The sequence below is a fragment of the Mastomys coucha genome, unplaced genomic scaffold, assembly GCF_008632895.1.
Source record: "Mastomys coucha isolate ucsf_1 unplaced genomic scaffold, UCSF_Mcou_1 pScaffold22, whole genome shotgun sequence".
Lineage (NCBI taxonomy): Eukaryota > Metazoa > Chordata > Mammalia > Rodentia > Muridae > Mastomys > Mastomys coucha.
The window spans coordinates 78,999,063-79,015,747 of NW_022196905.1; the positions used below are offsets into that span (position 1 = coordinate 78,999,063).

Here is a 16,685-nt window from a genome sequence, read left to right on the forward strand (position 1 = left end):
TATATAAGGTCTTTTGATCCTGGCTGCAAATAAAATAGGTGAAGAATAACTAGATAGTACAAATTGGCTTTTTTCTCATGTGAATTATTTAACTGTGGTTACCGAAAGTTGACAACTTGAGATTTGACATAATGATGCTTTAAACTGGATCTTTGAAATATCATATCTATCTGAAAAATAAAGAAAGGAAAAGTTGGTGAATATTAATTTGATACATTTCAAAATGCTTAACTCAACCCCACTGAGATACAAAATATAAAAAATACTCTTAATATTATTTACAGTTATCTCAAAGAAGTTCTTCTGAACATAATCTTGTCGTATAATCATTCCTATAATTGGCAAAACTTCCCATGTGTTTAAAGGTGATTAGCACAGAGCTGAACTAAGGCAAGCATTTCAAAAGCAAAGCAGGAGCTGGGGCCCAGCGCCTGTCTGTGTATGGTTCCCATGCATGGACACATTATCCACTCAGCAGCCAACATCTAGAAACTCAGTAATATTAGTCTCTGAGTGTAGTTGACAGAGTAAGTTTTAAGTTTCAATGGAACAGTTTCAGATGAAGTTTTGATCCTTTGGAGAATAAGTTGTTAGGAGGATGCATACATAGTTAGGCACTTCTCCAAACTTAATTACTCATCAGGAGAAACGGACAAAATATTTACTTAGAATAAAATACATCTATGACTGCTACGGTGTGCCATTTGTCTTTCTTACATGGAGTACTTCATCAGTCGTGAATGATTCTAAAACAATTTACTTCTTACCAAAGCAAGAGCAATGTCAACAGGGTGGTGGCTCTTATAAGCCCACTTATTACTATTGACTCATTAGACTGGCTTGTCAGAAAGAAAAGCTCATCTTATGCCAACCTTGACCAAGCTGAGTCTGAGCGGGCAGTGACAGATCTCAGTAGAATGGCCAAAGAGCGAAAGGACATGTGTGAGACTAAAGCTGTTCCTCATTTCATTTAATTTATGAAATTCTCTTCATTGAAATGTTATGTGATGCCATATTTGACAGATCTTTGAGAGGAATGTCAGGAGATGAACAGCTATTAACAAAACAAATGTCCACATGGTTCTTTCTAACTTATTTATAAGGGTTTTTTTTTGTGGAAAACATTTTATTTGTAAATGTGTCACTTACATAATGAGATCTTTATATTTATTATATATTAAATATATTGTATATTTATTATTATATGTACATAAATTTATATATGTGCTTATAAAATATTTAGAAAAATCCACTAAAGCATTAAAATCACTTCAAGCTATGGTCTAAAGAACCTGTTGTGTTTTGGTTATATGTGCATCCTTGTACATGTACAATCACTTATGATCATTTACATATTATATAATAAGTAGTCTGTATTATTGATTGTTGAACCTCATGGGAAATATACAATGTCCAATTTAGTTACTGGTCTTCACATTTATTTTTAGGGAAATGTTTACTCTATCCGCAAACAATACTGCTAAATTAGTCAAGAAAGTCTCGACCAGATCTTGAGTCCGACTTGCACTGTATTATTTACAAACTAACAATTTCCTCCACACTGTTTTGCTTTGCTTTGCATGCTTGCTTGCTGTGTATGTATATTCACATGTTTAGAAGAGCATGTATACATGTGGACACTTGTACACATGCATATGAATCTGGTTGAGGCCAGAAGTTGATATCTGTCTCTGCCTCTACTTCTTACCACCTTATATACCTCCGGGAAGCAAGGATGCTAGTAGCAAAGCATAGATTTACCTCATTGATGATTTTTTGTTTCAGGTCAGTCTGAAACTTTGACTGCTCTTCAGACAATTCTGAGCTATATTTAATACTGGGAATCCAGAAGGACGCCTGGTAGTAATGAGTCTTCTCATCTGAAAGGAGAAGGCAGATAGATAATTTCATCAAATCCCTTTTGAATCAAAGAAGTAGAGGATATGTTATTTTTCTCTGATAACTTCTATGTTAGAAGCTTGGTCCTCCATATAATAGTACTGGATGGCATGGGTGCTCTAACAGGTGGAATGAGGAAGAGCTGACTATGGCTGATCGCTCACAGGTTAATACTGCTTTTACAGAGTCGGTTAGTTCTCACAGGAGTAGGTTATTCTTATGGAAGTCAGGCTTTTCCTTGTATTTCCTGCTGTTTTGCCATGTGATCTCTTTTCCAGGCATTACTCACTCCCGACATGCTCCTCTCTCAAGACTGTTCATGTTGTGATAGAGCTTCTTGCAGACACCAAAACCAGTCTGACTCTCTTGTCAGACACCTGAAGCCTCTTTTATTAATAAAAGTTAATTTTATTAAAATTAATAAAAATCCAGTTTTCTAAAGCATTTTATTATAGCAACAGTAAAGAAACTGATAGTCATATATTTGGAACACTCCAGAAAATTAAATATCCAATAGCTGTAGCCAGTCTCTTCCCCACCCAATCATTTTAAGATCACCTCACCTATCTTCAACCCACCAGGGTTGTATGTTGTATCCTGACACAATTACTACCTATTATAGGTGGCAATTCATAGTAAGTGGCAATTCATACATTTAAACTATTAAGTAATGATACAATAAGTTGATAGCAAAGTTAAAATTTCTACCACAATAAAGTTTTGCTGTTAGAATATATATTATCATATCATAAGTATATCTTGTGGACTTCTTGTGCTATTCAAAGGATGGTGTTGCATGAACAGCATCAGGTTTGAATAGTAGAAATAAATTTTTGCCTTAAGGAATATCATTTCCCAAATTTATTCCAAGGAAATTTTCATTTTGGAATTGGAGAAAAGGCTAAGATTTAGAAACATCTATAATATACATAGGGAATCTTTAAACTTCCAAAGTAATATAATAAAGTAGAGCCTTACCATACACCAAAAAGTAAACAAGGAGCCCAATGAGCACGGCCAACACCAGCAAGACAGCTGTGGCGATGAGGGCAACCTTCCTCGGTCTCCAGACAGCTTTTCTTCTATTAAGGATTCCTGGCCTTTGAGAGAAAAATGCATATTAAAAACAAGTAGGGCCTTACGACAAATATTTTTGATATTTAAATTATTTCTCACTGGAGTTCTTTATTATCTTATATCATATTTGGTAACATTTGAATGTATCTTTTGAAATATTGGAAAAAAAATACAAAAAATCAAACTGACTTTTTAACTTCAAAGAGTTAGCATCATACAAAGGTTACTAAAGTAAGTAATTTCTGGTTCACAATAAGAGGAATTTTTTTTTTTAAAATTTGATTTTAAATTTTAATGTCACAAATATGACCAGATGGGATTCAGATCACAAAGAACCTCTTGACATAATGCCATCTGGGTCACTATTCCAATGCAATGAATTACAGAAGTTAGTAGATTACCAATTGAGGGATGGGGCCACTCACCCATCTCAAAAATATTAACACAGAATTGTTCTATCTAAAGCAAATGCAGGTGTTGCGAATAGCCCTGGGGCTAATTATATTTGATGTTAATTCCGTTCTCATCTGAGGGGCTGCGAACAAGGAATGAGTCAGCACTCAGGTGATTTCCTGTAAACCTTCTTTCCACTTTCATTTGTAAAATAAAGCCTAGAGCAGGTGATTGGGCAGAGAAAGAGGGGAAGGTGGAGCTAAAGGTTTTGGGAGAAAAGAAGAGAGAGAAAGGACGAGGGAAGAGGAAGAGGAAGAAAAAAAGTGGAGCAGAAGCACCTGGCCTGGAGAAACGGCAAGTTATAAAGGGTCTCTTACATGGGGAAGATGGTAGTGTAGTGGTAGGTCTGCCCAATCTAGGCGCACAGCATATACTCATATTAATTGAGTTGTGTTTTCATTGCCCCTGCTTATTTGGGTTGGAGATTTACCGCAACATGCTGAGACAAAGTGTGGAGCAGAAACTGAAGGAAAGGCCATCTAGAGACTGCACCACCTAGAGATCCATTCTATCTGTAGACACCAAATCCCGACTTTGTTGCTAATGCCAAGTGCTGACAGGAGCCTGGTACGGCTGTCCCCTGAGAGGCTCTGCCAGAGCCTGACCAATACAGATGCAGATGCTCACAGCCAACCATTTGACTGAGCAAGGGAATTCCAATGGAGAAGTTAGGGTAAGGACTGAAGGAGCTGAACGGGTTAGGGGAAGGACTGAAGAACAACAAAATCAACCAACCAGACCTGCACTGCAGAGCTCCCAGGGACTAAACCACCAACCAAAGAGTACACATGAGGGACGCAAGGCTTCAACTGCTTATGTAGCAGAGGATGGCCTTATCTGGCATCAATGGGAGGGGAGACCCTTGGTCCTGTGGAGATTTGATGCCCCAACATAAGGAAATGCTAGGGCAGTGAGGGGGAGGAGTGAGTGGGTAGGTGGAGGAGCTCCCTTATAGAAGCAGGGGGCAGAGAGGATGGGTTAGGTGGTTTGAAGAGGAGAAACCAGGAAGGGGGATAAATAACAATAAAAAATAGATTACCAGCGCCTCAAAGATAAGATATAGAAAAGGACAGAAATAGGACTCAAAGGAGATGCCTCTAGAAAACAAAAAGAGAATCTAGAAGAGTGCCCATTTCCCATGTGTCTACTGGAGTTGTTTTTTGTTTGTTGGTTTGCTTGGTTGGTTGGTTGGTCAGTTGGTCTTTTCTATACTTTATACTTAAGGCAAGCTACTGTGTATATATAGGTGGGATCTGTCATTTGTAGTAAATGTAAGGAACATGAGATCAAGATGGACTCAGTCAAGTAGTAAAACAGAGAATTATAATAAATAATAAGCAAAATAAAAATCATCAATATAATGAATACAAATAAACATTGAGAACTCAGAACTCTGGTCTGATAAGATGAGTATTACATAGGGTTATGACATTTAAACCTGTGTGTTTTTTTTTAAATAGATAATGTTACTTAGGATAAAGTAAAATATAATCAAGAAAACAGAACAACAGCTTAAATACAAATATTATAATGATAGTATCAATGGTTGGGAAATATGGCAAGAAGCATGTGCTTCCAATCAATGCAAATGTCTGTGGAAAAGCTGTGTGGAAACAGAATATTATGACAAAGCTTTTTCTATCTCAGTGTTGGAGTCTGTAGTGTAAAGAAAAAAATCTGAGCAATTATAGAGTTGGGGTGAGATAACACTGACACTCATTGGCAGCATGATCAAATGCATAGAGAAACTGTACAGGAATATAATTCTAAACGTTTACCACATGGGCTCTTGTTCTGTAGAAACTATCCTTGAACAATGGGAATTATTTTTCCTGGGATTGGTAACTGGTAGTGGAAAGAAAAAAAGTGGTGCCACTTAACCACTGAGTACAGACAGCAATGATCTGGAGGGAACAGAGGTGCCTCTGCAATACAAAAGAGAACCTAGAACAGTGTCCACTTCCCATGTGTTGAATTCTAGGTGAGCAACTATGCCTGTCTGGCATTGACATTATTAGCAAGTCACTTTGCATGCCTGGCATTTACAGAGTGTCAAATCTCATGTTTGCCCAGAGTGAATGAGTTTTGGTGTCTCAAGGGAGAATGAGTTTGTTTTCCTAGCCAGACAAACTCACTCCAAAATATTTGTCCCTTGACTTCCTGTAAAGAATATGCCTCTTTTGTGACTGGGTTACCTCAGGATGATATTTTCTAGTTCCATCCATTGGCCAAGAATTTTATGAATTCATAGTTTTTAATAGCTGAGTAGTACTCCATTGTGTAAATGTACCACATTTTCTGTATCTATTCCTCTGTTGAAGGACATCTGGGTCCTTTCCAGCTTCTGGCTATTATAAGGCTGCTATGAACATAGTGGAGCATGTGTTCTTATTATATGTTGGAGAATCTTTTGGGTATATGCCTAGGAGTGGTATAGCTGGATCCTCAGGTAATATTATGTCCAAATTTCTGAGGAACCACCAGACTAATTTCCAGAGTGGTCGCATTCCCACCAGCAATGGAGAAGTGTTCCTCTTTCTCTACATCCTTGTCAGCATCTGCTGTCACCTGAGTTTTTGATCTGAGCCATTCTGATTGGTGTGAGGTGGAATCTTAGGGTTGTTTTGACTTGGTATGCACTCACTGATAAAGTGGATATTAGCCCAAAAGCTCGGAATACCCAAGATACAATTCACAGACCATATGAAACTCAAGAAGAAGGAAGACCAAAATGGGTGCTTCGGTCCTTCTTAGAATGGGGAGCAAAATACTCACAGGAGCAAATATGGAGACAACGTGTAGAACAGAGGCTGAAGGAAAGGCCAGAGATTGTCCTACCTGGGTATTCATCCCATATACAGTCACCAAACCCTGACACTACTGTGGATGCCAAGGAATGCTTTCTAAAAGGAGCCTTATATAGCTGTCTCCTGAGCGGCCTGACATTGCAAATGTGGATGCTCGCAGCCAACCATTGGACTGAACCCAGGTCCCTAATGGAGGAGTTAGAGAAAGAACTGAAAAAGCTGAAGAGGTTTGCAACCCCACAGGAAGAACAACAATATCAACCAACCAGACTTCCTATAGCTTCCAGGGGAAGCCACCAACCAAGAAGTACACATGGTTCCAGTTGCATATGTAGCAGAGGATGGCCTTGTCATGCATCAATGGGAGGAGAGGTCTTTGGCCCTATGAAGGCTTGATAGATGCCCCAGTGTATGGGAATTGAGGTCAGGGAGGCGGAAGTGGGTTGGTGGGTGGAGGAACACCTTTATAAAAGCAGGGGAGTGTGGGATGGGGGTGTGCAGGAGGGGGGAAACAGGGAAAGGGGATAACATTTGAAATGTAAATAAAGAAAATATCCAATAAAAAAGAATATATGTCTCTTTATTTTAGTTTCATACCAACTTTATTTTAATTTAATTCCAAGGGCTGTACTACACCAGTAGAGAATTATCCTTCATAGGTACTTGGTAAATGCTTACATACTAAATGAATAAATGTGACATAAATGGAGAGTAATAAATCATTAGCCACTCAAAAATCAGAGTTCTACTGAGAATAAGCTTCTTCATCCTTGGCAGGAGGTGACACAACAGTGAGCACTAGATACAAATCGACAATTTTATTATCAAAAATCACTGTGTGACATTTCTCTCTTCTCTTCTTCTTGGCTTCCTATGTCCCATAATCCCTCCAATTCAAAGCATCTGGTTTTGGTTAGCCTATCCCAGTGAGATGACTAAACAGGTTTATTGTAGTGCAGGAAGATTGATTTGGAGATGCCTCTGATGTTAAACACATGGAAAAACCACAAGTGACCTCTTCCTAGTGGTCCTATGTCATCATGACCAGTCAGTGACAGAAGCTACACACTCATCATGTCAGAGTGGAAAACTGTTCACAAGGATTTAAAAGTATTTTGATCACGCTCTTAATGCCCCCACCCCATTTATTTAAATGGAAAGTATCTTGCTTTCTAGATAGTCTGATAGGTAGGTGTTCCTTAAACAAAACCTCAGCTAAATTTAATAAAAAGCATTATAAAGATGTTAATATTCATCATGCTTTCCAATGTAACAGTCTTATTAAAGTTCATCAGATGATTTTCCTTCAGACAGACCTCCTTCTGTCTATTCGTTCTCCTGAAGGTTATCAAATGCTTTATTTCACAAAAATAGTGTTACTCAGCCAAAGTAAAGGATTTCATTCCTGCAGAGTAGTGGCCTTAAAATCTGAAAGGATCTAAATGAGGGGCTCAGCACCGTGGTGTCAAATGTAGGATGTTCAGGCAACACACTTGATTCTTAGGCAGGTTATCCCCCCACAACCCTCTGCCGCCCTTTATGCAATCATTCGGTTTCTGTGTGTGGAGCTTTCTTCACCTGTAAAAATGATTGTAATACTCCCTGGTGGGATTATCACAAAGACCCAGTGGGATTATCACAAAGACCTAGTGAGTGCTCATTGCAAAGGGAACAGCTTATAGAACAGTAGCTAAAACCTGGCAAGGACTCTGTATGTTGAGTTATTTTATTACTGCTCTTAACCAGGGCTTTTATTTTTCCAAAAGCAGATGAGAAAGCATAATACATAGGAAATTTGTACACAGAAGGATTAAAGTTAACCCTTGGGGGCTGGCTGATTCCTAGGAATGTGCTACTAGAGAAGGAAACAGAGGAAGGCACTGGTATTGAGGACACTGGAGTCTGAGTGGCACTGTGGAAACAGTATTATAGTTTAGAGAGTTAACAAAGCCCTGATGCGCCCCCAAAGATCACTTATCAGATAAGATAGATTCCATATTTAAGATAAAGAAATCATCAGTAATTTCACAAGGTTGGAAATAGTCATTATGTAATGAATGCCATGCAGAAAGAATTACTGGACCAAATAAAAATGCACAAAGATTGTGTCAACTAAAGATGAATAAATTATCTACTTGAAGGTTTTCCTTCCTTGGCTATGAAAAATAAAATCATTCCAGAAGAAAATCATTATATAAAAACTATGTAATAGTAAGGTTCTTATTTATAATCTCAGTGGCTGGGTGGTGATGATGATTCTGACTGTACCAACAGATACAGTAATACTCACAAAATTGATGATATAGGTATAAAGACTGAAAATTATATGACATTAAATGAGATTTGTGGTTTTGCTCTATTTTCCTGCTCCAACAGGTTATGTGCCTTGCTTTCATAGCCCCACCTTGTTTTAAATAAAAAGTGATGTTTCATAATAGGAAGGTTAAGTCATGTAATGAAAAATAAACATTTCAGTAGATAAGTGTTCAACAGGGAGTAACACAGGTCAAGGTGTACAGATCTTCCAAAACTCCGTACAAATTTGCAACTTTATGTTCCCGAAAGGAAATTTTAGGGTATTGAGATAATTAGAACTGTATTAAGACCCCAAACAAATGCCTAAGAATGCCATTGATCAAGACTGTTGAGGGCAACTGGTCAAAACATTCCTTCCCAACATTTCTCCCAGGATTGCATTGATGTCTTATTGTTCTTTTTGTCTTGTGGTGCTGGTGGGTAAATGTTCTTGTTGTCTTTAAAATATTTTCAATTAAGAATTAACAAATTTTGACCTACATGTGAAAATTAGAGCTTGTTTTCAAAGTTTAAATATGAACAAATATTATTTATAAATCTTGTGTTATGAGCATTTTCTGTATATGACTGTTGGGAAATAGATTTTATTTTAAAGATAAAACTTGAGGTTTGTGTGTCAAAAATCATCCAAGTTTTTCCTTTGTTGGAAATAAGTTTTGAAGGATATATTTTTAAAGTGCTAGATAATCATGAGAAGCACAAAAAGAGGAAACAGTGTGTGAATAACATAATTAGATAATTATGAGAAGCACAAAAGAAGAAACTGTGTGAATAACACAGAGAGGTTTTCATTGCTGTGGAGTTCATGAGCTAGCAGAGATCAAAATGAGTAACTAACCTGATAAGTTTTGTCTTAAAAAAATAAAAGAAATCATTAGTTAGTAAGTGACTAGAGGCCAGAGACTGAGGAGCACATTTGGGTACTTAACTGGATAGCCGAGAGTCATTCCTTCTAAAATGCTCTTTGAGTTAAGAAGTGAATTAAAGAAACTGGTAAAAATAGGAAACTAATACAAAATTTGGTAGAAATAAAAAATAACAAAAATTAGTGAAGAAATTAACTTAGTAAAGATAAAAGGACAATCCACAAACCAAGTTGAGTCTTTGAAAACAAAAATAAGATTAACAAACTGGCAAAAAGATGGAGGAGAAAGGTCAGGTGAGGAGTACACATCTGTCCCAACACCAGGAGCAACTGGGACCAGCAGGACCCAGGCATGCAGGAACTCTGCCAGACCAGTACCACAGGTTGCTTCCTGTATGTTTGGGCCAGTGCCCTGAGCAGACCTTGGGGGCAAATTTTGCAGCCAGTCCCACAACTACCCAGAGGAAGCTCCACTCCCAGGGGCTCTAATGGGCCCCGGATCACAGAGACAGCTTGACTCTGAGGACTTCTGACACAACCAGGATCACAGGAAGGACAGGCCCCAGTCAGATTTAGCAAGGGCAGGTAGCAGTAGAGATAACCAGATGGCAGGAGGCAAGCATAAGAACATAAGCAACAGAAACCAAGGTTACTTATAATCATTAGAACCCAATTCTCCCAACATGGCAAATCCTGGATACACCATCACACTGGAAAAGCAAGATTCAGATCTAAAGTTACTTCTCATGATGATGATACAGGACTTTAAGAAGGACATAAATAACTCCCTCAAAGAAATACAGGAGAACAGGTAAACAGCTAGAAGCCCTTAAAGAGGAAAACACAAAAATCCCTTAAAGAATTACAGGAAAACACAATCAAACAGGTGAAGGTAATGAACAAAACCATCCAGGATCTAAAAATGGAAATAGAAACAATAAAGAAATCACAAAGGGAGACAACCCTGGAGATAGAAAAACTAGGAAAGAAATCAGGAGTCATAGATACAAGCAAAAGCAACAGAATACAAGAGATAGAAGAGAGAATCTCAGGGGTAGAAGACACCATAGAAAACATTGACACAACAGTCAAAGAAAATGCAAAAAGCAAAAAGCTCCTAACCCAAAACATCCAGGAAATCTAGGACACAATGAGAAGACCAAACCTAGGGATAATAGGTATAGAAGAGAATGAAGACTCCCAAGGTAATGGGCCAGTAAATATCTTTAACAAAATTATAGAAGAAAACTTCCCTAACCTAAAGAAAGAGATGCCCATGAACATACAAGAAGCCTACAGAACTCCAAATAGACTGGATCAGAAAAGAAATTCCTCCCTTCACATAATAATCAAAACACCAAATGCACTAAACAAAGGAAGAATTCTAAAAGAAGTAAGGGGAAAAGGTCAAGTAACATATAAAAGCAGTCCTATCAGAATTACACCAGACATCTCACCAGAGACTATGAAAGCTAGAAGATCCTGGGCAGCTGTCATACAGACCCTACAATAACACAAATGCTAGCCCAGGCTACTATACCCAGCAAAACTCTGAATTACCATAGATGGGCAAAACAAGATATTCCATGACAAAACAAAATTTACACAGTATCTTTCCACAAATCCAACCCTACAAAGGACAATAGATGGAAAACACCAACATAAGGAGCAAAGCTACACCCTAGAAGAAGCAAGAAAGCAATCTTTCAACAAATCCACACAAACCTAATCCCACCTCTTACAACAAAAACAACAGGGAGTAACAATTACTTTTTCTTAATATCTTAATATGAAAATTAATATTACCAACATATCCTAATCGATTGAAATCCAAAAATATGAGGAATTAAAATTTTTGTTGGCTGTCATCCAGTGGTCTCTCTCATTTGGTAATTGGAGAAATAGGTCCAATATTGTACAATCTATATATACTTTCAGCTTGTTTGTATGTGATAGTGTTTTGCTGTGTACCACATAATGGTCTTGAGATCTTGCTTCTCCTATCTCAACCTCTCTATTAGTAGGATTATTTATAATGTTTTTACACTATACTATAGTTTTCAAAGAGCTTACATATTTCAAAAGTATTTATACAGCCAAAAGAAACGTAGACAATTACCTTGGGAGGTGGCTTGTAAGAGAACAACAAAGAGTGAGACTGAATGCTTTGCTTGATGTTTGTAACTATTGTATCAAATTTGAAGAAGAGGACTTTATAAGTTACTCTTTCTCTGAGGTGAATGCTTTTCAAAATCGTCACAGCCAATGAACCAGATTCTTACCCTCACCTAATGTCTGTGCCACCCTCCAAGCAGAACCATTGTTCATTGAAACAGTTGGTGAATGACTTCATGGATAGACCATTTTAATACACACACCATTTCTTAAATAAATGTAACCTGTTCTCTGTGGGCTGAGAATGAGAATAAAGACACTCATTCAAGTCAAAAGCTTTGACTATAGCTGGAAGTCTGTATCCAAAAGCTGTGCCTACAATTCATTCCTTGGCACAGCAGAACTGTCAACTCTCAGCTAAGCTACGATGGAGGTAAAATCCTTTGGTGAAGTGAGGGTCATTGAAGTACAGCCTTATTTCATGAACTCCAATGTCTAAAAATTGTTCTTATTTTGGGCTTGTACCACAGTAAGAGCCAAGATTTTAAGCTCTACTAAAAACAAAACAAAACAAACAAACAAAAAGACTTTATGTTCATTTAAAAATACTAGTAATGATGTATTATTTTAAGATATACAGTTAATATGTTTGGAGTTATTTAAAATTTATATTGAGAAAAATGTGTATTTTCAGTATTACTGTAGAGAAGAATGTACATTAGACTGTTCAATTGATTGTTGTTTTATGTCAAACAACTTTTATAATACTCATTTTGATTGTTACAATATTTTATAAATTTTAAAGAATATGACAAAACAAAAAACCAAAAGATAATGCAGGGATTGAAGGGGGGATTTCTCTGGGAGGAGTTGGGGTACAAAAGGGAAACAAGAATGTGATGTAATTCTATTTAGTTAAAATAAGTTTTTAAATGTTGACAAATTCAGATAAATTGAAATCATGTATCTTTTCTCATCATAACACAATAAATCTTAAATCAATCAAAAAAAAAGATAGAGGAGGAAGATCCAAATTAACAAAATTAGAGATGAAAAGGGTGATGTTATGATAAATTCCTAAGAAATTTACATCATAAGAGAATACCTTGAAAACACTAAAAAGATGAGAAACCTTAAAGAAGCATATGAATTTTCAAATTCATATGGCACACCAAATTGAAGTCAGAAGATACAAACAACTTAAACAGAACCATTACTAACATTGGAAATCAAAGTTGTAATAAAATGTCTCTCTACAAGAAAGTTAAGGACTAGGGATTCATTCCTGAATTCTATCAACCATTCAAGCATAATCTAGTATCAGCTCTTTTCAATTTGTTCCATAAAATGGAATAGGAAAAGACACTCGCAAATACACTATGAGGCCAGTGTGACCCTGTTACAAAAACCATACACATACACACACACACACACACACACACACACACACACACATACACACACAGCACAGCACAGAGAAAAACAGGTGTAAAGACAGACAGACACACAAAATCAGACAAATACACACAAAGAGATAGACAGACACAGACACACAGAGACACACAGAGACAGAGACACACACAGATGCACACACACACAGATAGACACACACACACACATGCATGCACACACATGCAAAGTGATGTCTGTAGATTAATATTCCTGATAAAAGCAGATACAAAAATTCTTAGCAAAATACTTGCAAACTCAATTCAGAAACACATTAAAGATCATACACCATGACCAAATCGTCATCATCCTAAGAGATACAAAAGTCACCATACACAAGTTAATAAATGAAATACATAATAGAAATAAGCTTAAGGACAGAAACCATATTTATTTCAACAGGTATAGAAGATGAATTTGACAAACTTTAACATTTCCTAACAAAAGTCTTAGAGACATTAGAAATAGATAGTACATACATTAGAACAATAAAACCTATGTACTAATTAGAGATAAACTGAAAACATTTCCTGTAAAATCAGGAACAAGGATGCCCATATTTACCTCTTTTAATTCAATGTAGTGCCCAAATCTTAACTATAACACTAAGACAAAAGAAAGATATAAAATAAGTGAATATGCAACATATACTATTAAGTGAAGTGACTAAAACTCAGGATGACCAAAAGATGATTTCCTCATGTGGGAATCCAAGCCTATAAGCTAAACACACACACACACACACACACACACACACACACACACACACACATCACATCACATATATTTATATATCTGTATATTTATATATTTATATTTATATGAGCAAAGGGTAAAATACTAGAAAGAATGTCAACAGAGGGTACTAAAAGGTGATGTGCAAGGATCAAAGATAGGGTGCTCAAAAGGTAACAGGGGACTTGGAACGGTTTTGCTAAACTATACTTAGTTCGAAAATATCATAATGACATCTAACACTTTAGGTGGTGTTTTTATAAGAATCTGAAATAATATATGGCAAAAGAGAAAGTGGACAACAGCAAATTCTGTAAGATAGACAGGAGTGGGCTTGTTGAGTCCCTAGAGGACAGGGAGCCATGTGGTTTAATTGCAGAAAGGCTGGTGGTTGCGACAGAGACAGACAAGGCTGAAGTAGTCATAGTCAGGGCTCTGTGGGCCCCAGCAAGGAACCCTTCATGGTAAGAGATAAACTGGGTGATTTTAAATGTGTAAGAGACTTGAAAAAAATTACATCATTTTCTAAAGAAAGTCCTTCCGTCTCCCCATCCTAGCTCCCAGGGACTAAACCACCAACCAAGAATACACATGGAAGGACCCATGGCTCCAGCCACAAATGTAGCAGAGGATGGCCTTGTTGGACATCAGTGGGAGAGGAGGCCCTGGGGCCTGTGAAGGCTTGATGCCCCAGTGTAGGGGAATTGTAGGGCAGTGAGGAGGGAGTGGGTGGCTGGGTGGGTTGGGGAACACCCTCATAGAAGCAGTGGGTAGGGGTTGGGATAGGGGCTTTTCAGAGGGAAATTGGAAAGGGAGATAACATTTGAAATGTAAGTAAACAAAATGACCTTTAAAAAAGGAAAAAAGCAAAGTCCTTCCCTTTGATGAGTGCTTAGTCGTGAGCGCTCATCCTACATGTGTGTTTCCTTCACACGTGTGACTGTGATACTTTCCTTCATGCAGCCCCAGATTCTGTGCATGATTCATAAGTCCCTGCTAAGATGTCTTTCCTACCTCTTTCCTGAGGCTACCAGCATCCGCAATTGTTAAAACCTCTTCTGTGCCTCTCAGAAGCATTCTCCCTCTTTCCAGTTTGTTCCTGTTAGTTGTATCCCACCAGTCAGCCAGCCAGCCGCTACCAGGAAGTCTTTTACATTGCATTTGTTGGTTGGTTGTTGCTGCGTATCACATTGGTTGTGCTCTAATTAGTTTGTATGTGTGCATCATCAACTCTGCATTTCTCCTTTAGTTGCCTGCTCTTGCAGCCCTACCTCACACCATCTAGTTACAATAAACTATGACTTTTGCATTTAACCTCCAATTCTTAAACTCCATATTTTCTCAGGTTATTGGATCCCATAATGCACTGCTGCTGTCAGTTGATCACTGTCTCCCCACTTTTTAACATCCCTTTCCTCATCATCAATCCTAGGCCCCTCACAGCCTCAGATACACAGCCATTCCTTTCTTTGAGTACCCTTCTAGCAAAACCCATACAACTTTATTGTGATGATGTTTGCAAAAAATATTTTTTTTTGAAAAATACTTAAATACTCCTGGTAGGCTCTTTAAATTCAGAAACACTAACAACTAATTGGCTTTCAGTGCTTTCTAGACATTAAACTAATGTAGTTTCTCTCTCTCCTGATATGAAAAACAGCCAAATAGTTCAGATCCCTTCTCAAACCTCTCAAAACCTTTTTCACTCTCACCCTTTTTCACTCTCATCTCACAGTCGTCTCAGCTGACGACTTTAATTTCTTTGCAGTGAGAAGACAGAAATAATCACCCCAGAGTATCCCCCAAACCCTGAAGAAATAGCAGTCAGGTGTCAACAACTCCCGGGACTACCTAACAGGCCTGCTATCATCATGCTAAGATTTTTGTAACTTGTATCTAAGACCGAGTCCTCTGTTTTCCTCTTGCCATGACAATAATGTCTAACACAGTGCCTGGGCCATATCACTGCCCTGTTTTCTGCAGAGGAGATGCATTGTGTGTGAAAAAGGTTTGAGACAGAGACGTAAAAATGATTTATTGCTTCACCCTCCTTAATTGGTCTAAATCACTTTAAAAGCCAGAAATCAAAATTTAAGACAATTTGTTAAGTAATTAGGCAAAACCTTCTCAAATTCTCTTTTGTGTGCCTAGTTTCTTTGACATCCCACTGACCCATACACTCTGGCCCATGAGTGGTTCCTCTTTTGCTAAGATGCTCACAATTCACCGTACTAGGGTTGCTGAAGTTGAAGGATAGTTTCTCTGAGGCCAACTTGGAATACACAGACGTTGTGTCTCAACAAAACGCTTTTCCTTTAGGTTTACTATTGTTTCATGGGCAAGAGCAAAGCTGACAGCTGCTGATTTATCCTTTTGCATCCCTCCTCTTCAGTTTTCTTCAGATATTGGGAAATTTTATAAACATTTCAATTGCATAATGTGATGATGGCATATGTACCTATTACACAGTTATGACCACAACCATGCTAATAAGCTTATTCATTGTCTCGCAGAGTGGCCATGTTTTAGACCAGTAGGATGAGGATAAGAAATGTCTGCTCTCTGATGGAACTTCAAGTACATAACCAGTATTAACTATCATACTATAAAGTTACAATTGCCGAGGAGCATTTAATATATCCCCAAATGCAACATTATAAAAGATGAAAAAGAAACACTAGAGATGTTTGAATAAATAGGGAACCAGGATGCTAATGCTCCTCCCAAGAGCCAGAGACCATCTCACAGAAACCACAGTACCAGCATGAGAAACCTTCTTTCAGTGTGTAGGTCAGCAACAGCTACTGCCATTGCTCTTAGTTGCCTCCCAGAACTTGTAGGTAGGAGCCTATTGCTTATTTAAAATATGATTTTTATGTCAGTCCCTGCAGGAGTTTTCATGTATTTGCAAAGTAATACATTTTGATACCACCTTTATAAAGTGATAGACATTTTATAGCTTTCTAGAA

At 37.6% G+C, this 16,685-nt stretch overlaps 1 protein-coding gene across 1 annotated transcript in view; it reads right to left on the bottom strand.

The window, feature by feature from the left end:
* The window catches only part of LOC116070573 (transmembrane protease serine 11G), a 44,786-nt gene that overhangs the window by 15,243 nt on the left and 12,858 nt on the right, over positions 1–16,685 (bottom strand). The window contains exons 2-4 of the mRNA XM_031342006.1: positions 2,878–2,999; positions 1,762–1,880; positions 103–170 (exon numbers count right to left, since the gene is read on the bottom strand). Coding sequence (XP_031197866.1) covers positions 103–170; positions 1,762–1,880; positions 2,878–2,999 — 309 coding nt within the window. The remainder of the gene's footprint in view (positions 1–102; positions 171–1,761; positions 1,881–2,877; positions 3,000–16,685) is intronic.